The 16,723-nt window shown below is 35.1% G+C and overlaps 1 protein-coding gene across 1 annotated transcript in view; it reads right to left on the reverse strand.

Moving 5' to 3' along the window:
- Positions 1-16,723, reverse strand: part of LOC149802955 (poly(A)-specific ribonuclease PARN-like) — a 145,669-nt gene that overhangs the window by 17,693 nt on the left and 111,253 nt on the right. The window contains exons 18-20 of the mRNA XM_089952468.1: positions 9,642-9,728; positions 5,766-5,840; positions 2,140-2,323 (exon numbers count right to left, since the gene is read on the reverse strand). Of these exons, the coding sequence (XP_089808594.1) occupies positions 2,140-2,323; positions 5,766-5,840; positions 9,642-9,728 (346 nt within the window). The remainder of the gene's footprint in view (positions 1-2,139; positions 2,324-5,765; positions 5,841-9,641; positions 9,729-16,723) is intronic.

Genomic DNA, 16,723 nt, shown 5'->3' on the forward strand with positions numbered 1-16,723 from the left:
GAGCTAGCAGTCACAGTTGTGTTTCACATAAATTGATTTTGATTGACCAATCTAACACAGTTATAAATATTACTGTGTAAGTACAAATTATAAGTTACCTTAAATTATCCTAGTATTTCAGTGATCAAAGTTATCAAGACAATCAAGTGAAAGGAGTACCTGGTGAACTCAAAACCTTGTTTGACAGGTACAGTTCATTATGGAGAAGTGAGTTAACTTAAATTTAATGATTTGGCATTCAGAAAATTGAGTTTCAATATTGACCGTGTTCTGAATGAAACAAATGTTTCTACTTTTTGAACAAAAGGAATCTTGTTTTGTCAAGCAAAAAGCAGTGATGTAATACACAATGTTTTACAGTTACACGAGGTATGTGATGTACTGAAACCTCTTGGAGTTATGTTTTTCATCCTCTTTCAGAGATTTATTATCCTGAAAACAAAGTTAATTTATACCAAAAAGCAAACAACTTAAAATATGTTTACTGACAACTTTTCTGACATGATTTTAAAATGTTGATTGATCATTAAACAGCATCAATACCCCACCTCACAGTCTTCTCGCTGTTTAGCAGGGAAGGTACCCCCTCCTTCATGTTTAAGTGGTCTCTTTGTAACTCGTGCCCCCGCTTACAGTGCAGTCTGTTTTTGAACTGCACAAATTATCAAAGAAGAGATGTACTTTCATTAACCAAAATATCTGGACATTCAGATCTTCCCAACATTAAATTTGTAGATTTCGAAATAATTTTACACAATTTCTGGAAACCAAGATTTTTTTTAAATATAAAACTGATGGAAAAATGAAATAAAATTAAATTAGTATAGTAAATTAAGGAATGTTTCACATGTACTTAAAACTGCTGATTTAACAGTCAACTGTCATTGCATGAAACTGCTTAGATAATCGTCAACTTCACATGGATTAACTGAAGGTTTTGTCAACGGGAAGCACTAAAAACAACTGACATACTCCACATGTCAATGGGAAGCAGTAAAAACAACTGACATACTCCACATGTCATTATTAAGTATTTCCATAAACAAAGTGAATTGCAAGCTTGTTAAAGTTCACCAAGTTCACAAACTGGCAAAACTCTCAGATTTGAGTTGTTACATCAAATAATCAATAGTGCCTGATGGACCTCTCCGGTGGCCTTGTGGTTAGAGCATCCGCCTTGGATGTGGGAGGTCGTGGGTTTGATCCCCAGCCGAGTCATACCAAAGACTTACAAAAATGGTACTAACACCTGCCTCACTTGGCACTCAGCATTAAGAGGTTAGTGTCAGGACTGGTCAGCCTGGCGTCAGGATAATGTGACCGGGTGGGACATCATGCCACATGTCTGCGGCATGATGTCTCAGTGCTATACATCACTATAAACTGTCACACTGCACACATCGTAGCAATATGACTGAAAAACTGTTAAAGCTACGATAAAAATCCAAATCTCTCCCACACACACACACAATAGTACCTGGTAATCTAACATATCCAATGAAAGTTAGGTATATTTCTACATGACAGTAAGTTCTAATGGTTACTGTGTTGATAAATTAACATTAAAAAACAAATGTTACTTTTAGTTTATTTCTTTAATGAAGCCCAAGTCCTCTACCTCAAAGCACACAAAAAAAACCCAACAAACCTCGCCCATATTTGTCAACACTAGAAAACATAGTACTGTTGATCTATACCATATAAGCTAAAATAGGAGTCAAGTTTTCTCCCCAAATGTTACATGTAGATAGAGGGTTCACTTGTAAGCTGCTAAAATGATCTGACTTTTAAGCTGAACATACAAAAAAATCTAACTAAGCCCTGGAGATCTGCACAGCAATGAAGTTAGTGATTTATGTATTAGAAATCTTAATATGTTTTTACATAACAAACTAACTTGCAAATTGAGCACTTGCATAAATAATTCCAGTACAGCTATTCATCTACCTCACAGTAAAATGTACCCAAACTTATAAATGGGTAATAGAAAATTCAACATTTTAAACATGGAGACGTGGAAGGTGGGGTGCCACTTACATAGAGATTGACCTACATGCATGCATATATTGTACTTCCCACTTTAACTGTAAACATTGGTGTGTGTGATATGATATCAAGAAATATGTTTCAAACTCTTACTTGACATTGAGTGATTTCTGTTTCTTGCTGGGTATGTCAACATCTTCTGAAGATGAGGGTCTCTTCTTGGAGACACTATGAGCACTGGAGGTCAGCCTTCCATTCTTCTCTTTTCCTCGTCTCTTAAATTCGTCATAGGTAGTAATTCTATATGGAGTTCCTTTTTTGCAAAGACTTTTCATTACTGAAAACAAACCAATACATCTGAAATTTTCTGGAGACTTGGTTTATACAGCCTAGGTGAGTTCTTTTCTCAAGGACTTTTCAAGGACTTCTGCAAGTTTTTATAGACTATTTTTCTCATGAAAATGGAACTTCATTCATATGTTACTTTGTTTATCACTGTTTAAATCGGTACCATATGTACTTACTTATAAGACAAGGCCAACATCAAACTGCACAGACTCAGATCTGCCATTGCATAATGCTCCAGCAGATCTGAGTCTGAGCAGTCTGACAGGAGTAATTAGTAGAACAAACAGCACAGACCCTGATCTGCAGCTGCATTATATTATGGCAGGTAAGGATCATTGTCGTTTGCAGTTTGAATTGACTTGTAAGTAAAGATGGTATTCAACTAAAAAGAAAATCAAATAACTACATCATTATAACAAAGGCATGCTACTCCATCTAGTAACAACCAGTGATTCCTATGTTTAGGAGACTACAGTTTTGTGAATTTAATGAAAAATTTATGTGACCTTACATGGAGACATTACTGTGACGTCAGTACTTTTTATGTCATGTAACTGTAGATGCCCATGTCATTAGACACGAGACTAAGCAGTTGTGTTTTACAATGTTTTAGATGCCCAAGTCATCACACACAAGACCAAGCAGTCCTGTTTCACAGTATTTAAAATGCCCTAGTAAATAGTTATGAGAATAAATAGTCACAACGTTTTAGATGCCCAAGTCATTAGACACAAGATTAAGCAGTCCTGTTTCATGATGTTTTAGATGCCCTAGTCATCGGACATGAGACCAAGCAGTCTAGTCAAGATGTTTTAGATTCTCTAGTTATCTGTGACAAGAGTAAGCAGTCAGTATGCTGATATGTTCATATTACATGTATTTCTCTTTGACTTCCCCAATATTAAAAGACAAAGTGACATTTAAAAGATGTGAATATTGGATAATCAGTCTGATTAGATCTAAAAAAAATCCTTATTTGCCATCCTCCTTTTTCTTTTATGTTAACAAACATTTAATAAAACAGGAACCATAACTCATGAGTTATTCAATTGTTATGGATAACACAATGTTAAAATCAACCACAATAAAAACGAAAAACCCCAATGAACTCTTAAAGCAAAATCAGGAAATGAACATTACTGTTCAGTCTTAAACTAAGGTCACAGATTTTCTTTTATTGTTAGAATTATGTACGGCAATTTTGTTTTTCTTGCAATATTATGATTCACCTATTAAAGCCTCAAAGCCATCTTTATGTGCAAAAGTCATACATACCAAATCATCTGAATAATGCTGAATCTTGAAAGATAATGGTCCTAAACATTGTTGGGTTCCGTTAAAACCAGATATTTTTGATGTTTCATCACATTATGAACTATTTAATATCTCCCTCAAAATAAGAAACCCAGCCATTTTTTACAGTGTATGAATTAATCTAATGTTGGTCAGCAACAATCGTGGGTCAACTGATTTCAGTCAAAAGCTGGAACCACCTGTTGTAAACATAATAAGCCAACACCATGCTATGTCATATACAGTAGGCAATCCTTATATAATGACCTATTCTCCTTTTGCATTTGATATGATACAGTACTCGGCTTAGCATTTATGGGTATTTTTTCTTTAAAGGCATAGCTGATGTACATTACTTTTTACAAGTCCATGATATGTGCTTAACAATGAATATTGAAATCCATAACAGCTGGATTTGTCTTCAGCAAAGTTGAATAAATTTGTCCACTATGTGTGATTCTTGTTGTTATTTGATTAGTTACAAATGGAATTTGTCAAATGTATCAAACTGGGTCCATCCAGAATTCTGAATGATAAATTCAAAGACTTTCCAAACTTTCAAAGACCACAAACATAGATTTCCAAGAATTATTTTTGCTAACATTTTGTATACAACTTATGTTATATGAGAAAACAACAAATGCAAAATACTACAATACTGTTTAGTGATGAAATTCAGACTAAAATTAATCAAAAGAAAAAACCCAGGAAAACTTGACTGCATCATCATCTATCAAACTTGGACAATTTTATTTGTGATTATGGAAAGAAATTAAAATGTTTGGGTTTATTACAATTTTCAAAGACCTTTAAAGATGTCAAGGTAATCTACTTGATTTTCCCAAACTTTCAAAGCCTTGAAAATGCTACCTCATTTTTCCCAAGTTGCCAAAGACCTTCAAAGACCGTAAGAACCCTGATCACATCACTACATTTGGAGCACTCCCAAAAATGAATGGAATTACAAGCGACTCTGGCGACTGAATTAAGGGGTGGCACTTCTCTAATTATAAACTGAATATCTGCTTGTCATTGCAGCCTAAGATAATTGATTATTTCAAAGAATATCTTGTCAGATAGCCTTTTTCTAGAGTTCGATTGTAAGAGTGGTGAAATTTATGAAAACAGTAGCATTAAGGTTGTTAAGCCATAGTTTTGTGTAATGATGTTCTATCCTTGTCCCTAGGTCAAAATTCTTGACATAGTAATATTGTTCCTGGGTCACAATTTATGATGTAGAACCCTTGTTCTGGGTCACAATTCATGAAGTACCCTTGTTCTGGGTCACAATTCATGAAATAGTATCCTTGTTCCCAAGTCACAATTCATGATGTAGTATTATACTTGTTCTTGGGTCACAATTCATGATACAGTACCCTTGTTCCTCAGTCTCAAATCATGCTGTAGTATGCCTGTTCCTAGTTCAAAATTCATGATAGACCCAACTGAGATGTACCAGAGAAAGAAGCAAGATGATGCCAAGTAATGTACTCACAGCCAAAACTGCAGATATTCTGAGACCAAATTTTTTCAGTCGAAAGATCACTGGACACTGTTCTGGTACTGATTTTCGTCTAGATTTTAAACACTGGTCCAGATATCAGAGGGAAACACAAACTTCACAAAATTCAAGCACATTAGAGATTTAAGAAGAACAAAAGGGCCCTGGAGGCAAAAATCAAGGGTTTAATAAATAAATGATTAATTTTTACTCATCTACTTAAGGACAGATTAAATAGACAGTGCAAAACAACTTTTATATATCAAGCCAACTGTAGACATAAAAGTTTCTCTGTATCAGACCTACAAGGAGTCAAATGAAAGTAACAAAGCAATTTATCAATCTCCATTGTAATGAAAATGAAAAAAATTTTCTGACCTCATATGCATATATATATATAAATAAATATATATATATATATATATATATATATATATATATATATATATATATATATATATATATATATATATATACACACACACACACACACACACACACACATACATACATACACATACACACTCCTTGAATATTTAGAAAGATTATCAATTTATCAAGCTCATCATGGCAACATACACATGTTATAGTAGGATCAATACAGTATGATTCATGAGATTCAATTGTAATTTCTTACCTGAATCTGCTGCCTCCTTCTTGGCTAGAGACACAAAAGATGAAACATCATCCAGCCAGGTAATATGGATATTACCTGCAACAAATGATTAATAATAATAATAATAATAATGAGGACTTTGTATAGTGCCTAATCTTTAGAAGCTCTAAGCGCTTTACAACATTAGACAACACCTGTAAGATAAAAAAACATATATAATGATATGATTACAAACACAAACACCATGAAATTAGAAAACATAGAAAAAAAACATGCTGAGAATATCTAAGGTAGGAAACATTATTAGGTCTTTAAGTTTGTTCTTGCAGTCGAAATAAGTGAGTTTTGAGAGCACTCTTGAACGTGATCACTGTGCCTTTGTGTCTAAGTTCAGTGGGTAATTCATTCCACGTTGCTGGCCCTAGTATGCAAAAGAACGTTGTCCATATGACTTTGTTTTCATAGTGGGAATAATGAGTATACGACTGTCAGAAGAGGAGCGTAAGTATCTTGCTGGTGTGTACACATGGGTGAGGTCGGATAGGTATGTTGGACTAGAGTCCGTCAGTGAAACGTAGCACAGAAAACAAAGTTTGTGGTTGATTCTGGATCGAATGGATAGCCAGTGTAGGGTACAGAGCAGTGGGGAGGTGTGCTCTGATCGTGATACTCTAAGTATGATCCGAGCAGTTGTGTTTTGAACTTTCTGAAGTTTTTGGAGTAGATATTAAGATGAACCAGACAGAATTGAGTTACAATAGTCCTGTCTTGAAAGTACTAATGAACACACAAGTGTTTTAGTGGCATCAACTGAAAGATATTTGTGAATGGAGCTGATGTGTCTCAGCGCAAGACATGCAGCCTTGCATATGTTCATGACATGTTGGTGCAATGTGAGAGTACTGTCCAGAGTAACACCTAGGTTTCGTGCTGATTGTGTGAATTTAATGTTGGTGCTGCTGATATTTATTGTTTGAGGTAAGGGATATGAATGAGAAAGTCTTTGTGTTGTAATCAGAGTGGCCTCAGTTTTATCATCATTCATCTGCAGCTTGTTACATGTCATCCATGATTGCACATCAGAAATGCACCTCTCTACACCTTGGATGGTAGCATCAACTTCAGCTGGGTGTCTAGATTTGTATATTTGGGTGTCATCAGCATACAATTGGTGAGACACTGGATGATGACCTATGACACTTGAGAGCGGCTGAGTGTATAGAATGAAGAGAATAGGTCCAAGAACAGACCCCTGTGGAACACCGCAACATAGATCAACTGGGCTGGAGTGTATTCCATTTGCAGAAACAATTTGTGTCCTGTTGACCAAGTAGGACTTGAACTACAGTAAGGCTGTATCATGAATGCCAAGTACATGCTGGAGATGGTGAAGTAATATATCATGGCCTATTGTGTCAAATGCTGCAGACAAATCAAGGAGGGTGAGGACTGTAATCTTTCCACTATCCAAAGCAGAGAGAATGTCATAAACTACTTTTAGAAGACTAGTTTCAGTACTGTGGCAAGGGCGATATGCAGATTGTACATTGCTAAAAAGACTGTTTGAATTCAGATGAGATACAAGCTGGGATAGAACAACCTTTTCTAAGATTTTTTATATGAATGGGAGATTAGAAACTGGGCGGGCGGTAGTTCTTTAAATCGTTATGGTCTAGTGTTGGTTTCTTCAGCAGAGGCTTTACAATGGCAGTTTAGAAAAATGATGGGAATTCCCCTGATGAGAGAGAGGTATTAATAACATCAGTTAGTGACGGCAATACTGGATCTAAGCACTCAAGCAGCAGTGATGCTGGAATTGGATCAAGTTCACATAACTTTGGTGCACTCTTCATCAGGATTGTACGTACGAAATCCATCAAGACAAGTTCAAATGCTGCTAATGGTTGCCGCTCAAATTCTGTATCCCAACTGTATGGCGACGACGAGTCAATTGAAATTGTGGGGTCAAACTTATCTCTAATGGTTTGAACTTTGTCATGGAAGAAATTTGCAAACATGTCCGGAAGGTCGACTGGAGAGAAGGTAGTTGGAAGTAGTGTAGATTTGTTCCTTGACATTAGCTTGTTAGTAATCTCGAAGAGCTCTTTGCAGCTGGAACTTTCCATGATCTTAGTAGTGTAGTGGGCTGATTTTGCTGCATGGACTAATACTGCAAATACTGTTGGCTGTTTAAACTTGTATATACAACTATTGGTGTGGAGTGGAGAAATTCAGAGGCCCCATGAAAGAAAGCTGCAAACTTATATAAAATGTACTGAAATTTATCTATTGTTACATAAACAATTTCTCTGTCCACATTGACAAACCATCTTAACAGTGCATTGTTATATCATCATCCGTTTATGTTGACATCGAGCATGAGTACTGCATGTCATGAGATATCCGCTTCTTTTTTGTTGTTGACATTTCTAGTTGCGGAGATCAACAGAACGAGGCATTATCTCGTAATCTTTCGTTGATTTTTGGCCGCTTGCTAGTAATTAATATATTTATATAGACTGACATTTGTATGTGGATGGTAAGTAGAATTCCTCTTCTTTTTACTCAGAATTAAATCCTTCAGAACACTCATATTTTCTGTACTAATCCTTGTCATCAGACCAGAACACCTGCATCTTTATTGTCCACTGACCCTTTGTTCAATTTCTGATGCATGCACGGAAGGCAGCATCACTCTGCTACCACAAACGTAAAGAAAAAAAAAAACCCAAACCATCTTACTTGTTGGTCTATTCAACTGGCAGAGGAACAGTAACTACAATCAACCAAATGACTGTCAATTCCTTTATCAAATTGTACTTAGATAAAATAGTTTGCTGAAATTTCAAAGAAAACAGATTACCTTTGAAGCACATACTGTTATGAACACGTACTAAGCAAATGGAAAAAAACAGTCTCAATCATGCAATACAATTATTTGATGTTGCCACTACAATAAGAATGGGGCATTTGTTTTGTTCCCAATGCTGTCCTTTAGCGGTGACTTCAATACTGCATGCACCTTTCATCAAAGAAATCCGACTACAATCTTCAATAAAAACAAAATACTTTTCTCCAAAGGAAGGCAGTACCAAACTTAAATAAAAGCAATGGAATCTGATGGATTTCTTCATTTTTTTATGTGACTGGAACACTTTTACTGTGCCATGAAAATTTACTTTTTGCTGGGAAAATGTTTATGCTTACGAATGCTACCAACGGCAGCCTAAACGTAAACTAACTTCTACCGGCTTGGGACGTACTGAAAAGTAAATATGCTTCATCATTCTTTACATGATTGTGCTATGTTTATCCACTAAATTCAGACCTATATAACCCATGGCAAAACTGTTGACTATTTTAAATATGTGTGCATATTATCGATGGAATTACTTGTATTGTGGATTCAAAGTATGTGATTGTACATATAAACAGTATACACATATATGTAACAATCCGTGGTTCTCTAAATAAAGTAAAATGTTATATATGCCTTCTGTTTTCACTACAGGTGTATTTTCCATTTAATATGCATCAATTTAAGATAGTAACTGTGCCAATGAAGCACATATTTACCCCCCCATGTTTTTTGGGGTATATGCATCATTTTCTTCAGCAAACTGACCTGGTCAGGATCTATGGCTCATAACTAGTGTTAAAGCGGGGTCACACTGTGTATATATATACATACATATATATATATATATATAAATATATAAAGACATTGCTATTACATGATACTGTTATCCTACATGTCACATATTAGCAGAGGAATAAAGTTGTTAAATGGTCAGAGGAGGTCAACATAACAGGGATTGATAAGTCAAGTGTTACTAGTGTTGCAGCAACATTGTCACAGGTGAGATATTAAATCAACAGATTTTAATTATTACTTACCGTAAGGGGAGAAGAGCTGGTAGAGGTCAGATGCCCGCCAGGTGGCTGGGAAGGTCACATGGAATACATGGTCCCTTGTGGGTTTCACTGAAAATGTTAAGGTTTGCTTGTATAAAATCATAGCATCCATATTTAATGTTTTTTTCTAGGAGCCAGGGACTGTTCATATAATTGCAGAGTGACCATTCTTGATGTAAGACAAATCTGAAAAATCAAAATTTCTGGGTTAAGCAGCTTCCTCCAGATGGCTAAATGAGATTAACAAGATCTTTACAGTCACATGGGATTGTAACCAAAGATTTCCCAGACTGACAAAGTTATCAATGCATAAAAACACAATGATTGGTGTTTGGCTATATGATCTAAGACTCAAATGATATATCCACATAAAAAGCTGGATAATTTTCAAACCAACATCATTAATCAAAGATATGAGGTGATAAGAGTACAAAATAAAGACATTTAACTATAAAAATGGGGCAAAGTGACTCAACTGTGCATGCAGGTTTAGGTCATCTTGGGCTCAATCTATACATAAGCAGAAGTTGCATGGATACAGAATTAGTTTGACAGAAATGTCTATGTCAAGACATCACTGACAAAAGTAATATTACTGGTTACTGATGGTTTTAAGATACAGACAAAAAAAATAAAACATTTAAAGAACCAACAATAACAGATACTGGCTGATGAATATAGATAACAAACTAATGTTGCAGACACTGGGATGACACATGTTTGAAAAAGTAAATGGCACAGCAACAAAAGTAAGTCATTGAATTGCTGAGGCAACTGAAGTAAAGTGTCTTGCCCAAGGATTCATAATGGGCAACCTCAGGGTTGATACAATAATTGGATTTGAACCCACTTTTACAGGCATGAATATAGCATGCTACCCACTGCTCCACTGCAGCTCATGTCTTCTTATTAGTTACCATTTATGACAAATATAAGTGCACACCTGGTCTATCACATACATGTAGAATGAATAAACATTGTTCAGCGCAATCTATTTCCTAGATCAAGTTTGTTGTGGATCACTGCGATTAATGATTTTTTTAACGTTTTATAATAATTCAACATACACCCTTAGCTAGAGTAGTAGTATTTTAATGGCATGTCAACACAATGCTGACTATATGGCATCAATTAAAAGTAAAGCTTTTAAATAAGTTAATACAATGAGATGCACAACAAAAAGGGAAAAGAAGAAGAAGAAAAAAGAGGAAAGATAAAGCTTTCCAAAAACATAAACACTATGTTAAATGATAAAAGTTATAAGGTAAAAAAAGCATACAATTCTATAAAAGGTATGTAAAATTTAAGATAAAGGTACTGTATATATTCACTTTTAAGAAAAGTCCAACTGCAAACTGCAAAATGCACTGGCAGATCTGGGTCTGTGCAGTTTTTAAGGGGTGATCAGTAGAACAAACAAAATAAAATCTGATATTCAGATGCACTAAGCTACAGCAGATGAGGATCTTTGTTGTTTGCAGTTTGACTTGGCTTATAAATGAGTATATACTGTATGGCATGTAAAATCTTTAAAAATTTACTTCTTCATTATGATGCTGTTCCATAGAGCCAGTCAACTGTGTTCTAGTGAGACCACCTAATAATCATGCACATGATACATATAGTGTTACTACCACTTAATGAAACACCATTCATGACCACACAAACCTTATAACAGTATTATAATGATGGGCCTTATCATGAGGGTGTGCTGTGTATACAGGGAGAGGATTATAATGTTGTGATATCTTGGTCAATAAATATATTTATAAACTAAACCAACCAAACTTTGTACAAACTAAATTTTGAACTTTTATAATAAATAAAAGCAATAGGTTGTAATAAAAATCTATCTGTTTTCAACAAAAGCAATAGGTTGTAATAAAAATATATGTTTTCAGAGTAGAACATGTATAAGCCTGGTATTTAGTTAGTACATGTATATGCCTTCTGATATCTAATTCATACAATTACATGTATAAGCCAGATATTTAGATTAGACCAGTACATGTAAAAGCCTCATATTTATTTGGTACATGTCTAAGCCTCGTGATATCAAGTTCAGACAAGTACCTGTATAAGCCTAGTAATTAGTTCAGACAAGTACCTATATAAGCCTGGTATTTAGTTCAGACAAGTACCTGTATAAGCCTGGCATTTAGTTCAGACAAGTTCCTGTATAAGACTGGTATTTAGTTCAGACAAGTACCTGTATAAGCCTGGTATTTAGTTCAGACTAGTGTACATGAATAAGCTTGGTATTTAGTTCAGACTAGTACATGTGTAAGCTGTGTGTGTGTGTGTGTGATTTGGATTTTTAACCTAGCCTTAAGAATTTTTCAGTCATATCACTATGATGTTTGCAGTGTGGCATTTTATAGTGATGTCTAGCACTGAGGCATCATGCCACAGACATGTAGCATCAAGTTCCAACCAGTCACATTCTCCTGACACAAGGCTGACCAGTCTCAACACTAATCTCTTAATGCTGAGTACCAAGCAAGGCAGCTGCTAGTACAAAACTTAGGTGACCAGAGTGGTCTTGTGTAAGCCTGGTATTTAGTTCAGACTTGCACATTTAAAAGCTTGATATCTAGTTCAGACTAGTACATGTAAAAGCCAGGTCTTTAATTCATACTAGTACAAATGTACAGGTCTGGTATTTAGTTCAGACAAGTACATGTAAAAGCCAGGTATTTAATTCATTCCAGTACAATGTACAGGTCTGTTATTTAGTTCAAACTAGTACATGTAAAAGCCAGGTATTTAATTCATACTAGTACAAATGTACAGGTCTGGTATTAAATGTACAGGTCTAGTATTTAGTTCAAACTAGTACATGTAAAAGACAGGTATTTGATTCATACTAGTACAAATGTACAGGTCTGGTATTAGTTCAAACTAGTACATGTAAAAGCCAGGTATTTGATTCATACTAGTACAAATGTACAGGTCTGGTATTTAGTTCAGACCAGTACATGTAAAAGCCTGGTATTTGATTCATAGTAGTACAAATGTACAGGTCTGGTAATTAGTTCAGACTAGTACATGTAAAAGCCAGGTATTTGATTCATACTAGTACAAATGTACAGGTCTGGTATTTAGTTTAGATTAGCACATATATAAGACTTGGTATTTTTTTCCCTTATTCAGTGAGAATTGCATTCATATTCTTCTAGATTTCTAAAAGGTTATGTTGTAAATGTAATCTGCACACAAAATGGCACCAGATAAAAAAACCACAATTGAAAAGAAATGCATTATGTGGAGATTTTAGGTTGATCAAAGGAAAATGAAAGAATGCGATTCTTCATAACATACACAGATCACTCCATGGTTGACCTATTATATCCTTAGACTAGTATAGATTACTGTCATAAATCACCTGATGTTTGAATGCCAAAGACATTAGTTACACCCTCATACAACACTGAATAACAATAGCTTTGTGACTTTGACAGGGAATATCTGCCATGAAATCATATACTTGCTGAAAAGTTCATTAGAAACGTCTGACTAGAGCTCTAGATAAGAATGTAATGAACTGGGTTTGGAACAAAATTTTCTTTTTAAAATTTGATGGTTCATTTTTGGAATAGAGCAAAACACATTTCTGTTATTCATGCCTTTGATTTTTTTTGTGTATTTAGTTTGATGCTTTAGAATACAGTGTGTGTGTGTTTGTGTGAATTGGATTTTTAGCTTTAAAAAATTTTCAGTCATATCACCACAATGTCTGCACTGTGAAAGTTTATAGTGATGTCTAGCTCTGGGGCATCATGTCATAGAAATGTAATATCATACACCACCCAGTCGAATTATCCTGACACTAGGCTGACCAGTCCTAACACTAACCTCTTAGTACCATTTTTATAAGTCTTTGGTATGACTCAGCCAGAGTTTGAAGCTGCAACCTCCTGCATCCAAGCTGATGCTCTAACCACCTGGGCCACCGGAGCTGTGACTTCAGAGTACAGTAACGTAAGTATGTTATTTAGCACTGAGGCAATTGGAGTAAGATGCCTTGTCCAGGGACATACTTTGGTAATCAACCTGGACTGATCCAGTGGTACGATTTGAACCTTCATTCCTTCATTCTGTGTCTGGTACTCTAACCACTGCATTTCCTTAGGCCTTTCACAATGCATAAGGCTCTGCTCCTGAGTTTAGTACTTTTTGCACAAGCTTAATAATTTTAAAAAAGGACATCCCTGACATTTCCCTCTGGTCATTCTTGTTTTGAAAGTAGAAGTGTATACGTCAAAAGGCAGGTTTAAAGAACCTACAGTTTCCTTCATAATGATGTCTGAATATTGAAGATTTGATTGGGTTTGAGAGTACACAGCTAGGCCTTACTATTGATGTTCATCTCAAAGAAGATTAATTCCTTGACATATCAGTTATCACTTCTTGAACTTCTGGGTAAATTATGAAAAAAATGAGCCAACAACCTTTATGAAGTAATATTTAAAAATTTCTTAATTACAGTTTCAGAAAATAGTCATGCATCCATGTGCACTGCTAAATTCATTTCTGTATTTTAAGGAGAGGCGGTGAAGTTTGCTTATTTTGTGTTATTTCAAAGTACATTCACCCAGCACAAAGAAACCATCGTTTTCATCAGCTGCCTGCTTCACACAGCAGTTTTCCTAACAGTGATTAAAACTGTAGTAAAGGTCATACAGGCTGTGTATGTATTCAACATCAAATATTTCAGTAATGGGTGACAGTATTTACAATTTAATTCTACATACTTTTAAATGGCAATTATTCACTTTATTTGGATCATTATTTACAAACCTCAAGAAGTACATTTGCCAAATCAATGTTGAATTATGTGAACATTTTGGGATGATATCAACCTAAAGTACAATCTGGATTGAATGTTGCATGCTGTGATGTCACAATGAAAACACTGTGTGTTGATAACAAATTGGTACTATGGTACCCTATATTGTTACAATTAGACTCAACATGATCTTTTTCTTGACCCAGTTTAGTAACTGGGCACCAATAAAAAAGTTCATAGTGACTGATAATTTTCATATGTATTTTTCTTCATGATAGTCAAAGTGTAGAGCATTAAAAAATCAGGATTGAACAGACTTTCGTTAAACAAAAATAGAATTAAATTTTAATAAAACAATTTAAATTTAAGATCAATAAAGGTGCATACATGATCTGCATGACTTATAAATGTCAATCCAGGTAGGTGAAAGACATGTAAATGTATGTTAACTTTATCTATGCTGTTCAAGTTGTATAGCAAACAACTCTGCTTTACTTAAAGAACATGGAGGATCATGTAAAACAGCTTACTGAACAAGACTAATTACATCTGATTATAAGGCTCTATTTGAGTGATTGTTCTCAGAGTCAACAAGCACTATCATTTGAACATGCATGAAATATTTGAAATTTATCCTGACAGGATAGTTTACACTGATTCAAATCATCATAAAACAAAATGGATTTCACTGCTTGTTGGATTAAGATGCTGACATTTTGGTCAGTTTGTTTGCAAAACAATATGTAGGCAGATACACTGCTTACCAAGCACTATGGTTTGACTATTCAGAACAAGGTCAAACAAGGATTATTAGCAATTTGTCCATCACAAAGGGCATTGCTCTCTATAATTTACTTGGAAAACAAAAGAAGAGGGGAATTTAGAGGCCATCATTTTTGTAAATGAAGTCTGGAGATTTCACTCATTACTAAGTGCAAATGTGAATGATTGAAATTATATTAACTTTGTGTGTCATGAATATAAAACTGCTACATGCCAAATTTACATGAAATTCAACAATGTTTAGTAAAGTCATGCTGCAGAAACATAAAAGACATTATGAGGATGGGCATTTAGGGGCCATAACTCATGCAACTAAACATCATAGAATACTGGAAATCAAACCCACTCAATGCATTATCAATCTGAAGCAATATGCAACACTATGGTAAAGTTATCTTGCAGAAATCAATGTTAGGAGGACAAGAAATCAGGGGACTAAACTCTTCTAATGAGGCCAAATCCAATATTGCACACATATAATCTCAGTGCTTCAGATAGACGTTGGTACTTGGCAATTACTGATATTTTAAAATAAATTACTGACCATTTTTTCAGGGGGACTGACTGATAATCTGATTGCCTCTTATATTTCCTATACTTTGTGTTTAAGTTTGATGCAGCAAAAGTTAATTCCCCTGTTGCGTGTTTACATCGTATATTAGCTTTATAAATCTGCTTTTCCTTTCCTGTACCATAACCTGTTGTTCAGTGGCCATAAGCATGGCATAGTTGTGTTGGCATCTCCTGTCCATGATTGAGTGCATTGCACAGTATCCTTGCCGGAATAAATGAACAGTTTTGGAATAGTGAATAAATGTCCTGCCCATGAGTGCATTGCTGGAATAAATGAACAGTTTTGGAATAGTGAATAAATCTTCTGTCCAAGAGTGCACTGCTGGAATAAATGAACAGTTTTGGAATAGTGAATAAACCTCCTGTCCATGAGTGCACTGCTGGAATAAATGAACAGTTCTGGAATAGTTAATAAATCTCCTGTCCACGAGTGCATTGCTGGAATAAATGAACAGTTTTGGAATAGTGAATAAATCTCCTGCCCATGAGTGCATTACTAGAATAAATGAACAGTTTTGGAATAGTTAATAAATCTCCTGCCCATGAGTGCACTGCTGGAATAAATGAACAGTTTTGGAATAGTTAATAAATCTCCTGTCCATGAGTGCACTGCTGGAATAAATGAACAGTTTTGGAATAGTGAATAAATCTCCTGTCCATGAGTGCACTGCTGGAATAAATGAACAGTTTTGGAATAGTTAATAAATCTCCTGTCCATGAGTGCACTGCTGGAATAAATGAACAGTTTTGGAATAGTTAATAAATCTCCTGTCCATGAGTGCACTGCTGGAATAAATGAACAGTTTTGGAATAGTGAATAAATCTCCTGTCCATGAGTGCACTGCTGGAATAAATGAACAGTTTTGGAATAGTTAATAAATCTCCTGTCCATGAGTGCACTGCTGGAATAAATGAACAG

The sequence above is a fragment of the Sinohyriopsis cumingii genome, chromosome 3 (genome assembly GCF_028554795.1).
Source record: "Sinohyriopsis cumingii isolate HCF-2022 chromosome 3, ASM2855479v2, whole genome shotgun sequence".
Taxonomy (NCBI): Eukaryota; Metazoa; Mollusca; class Bivalvia; order Unionida; family Unionidae; genus Sinohyriopsis; species Sinohyriopsis cumingii.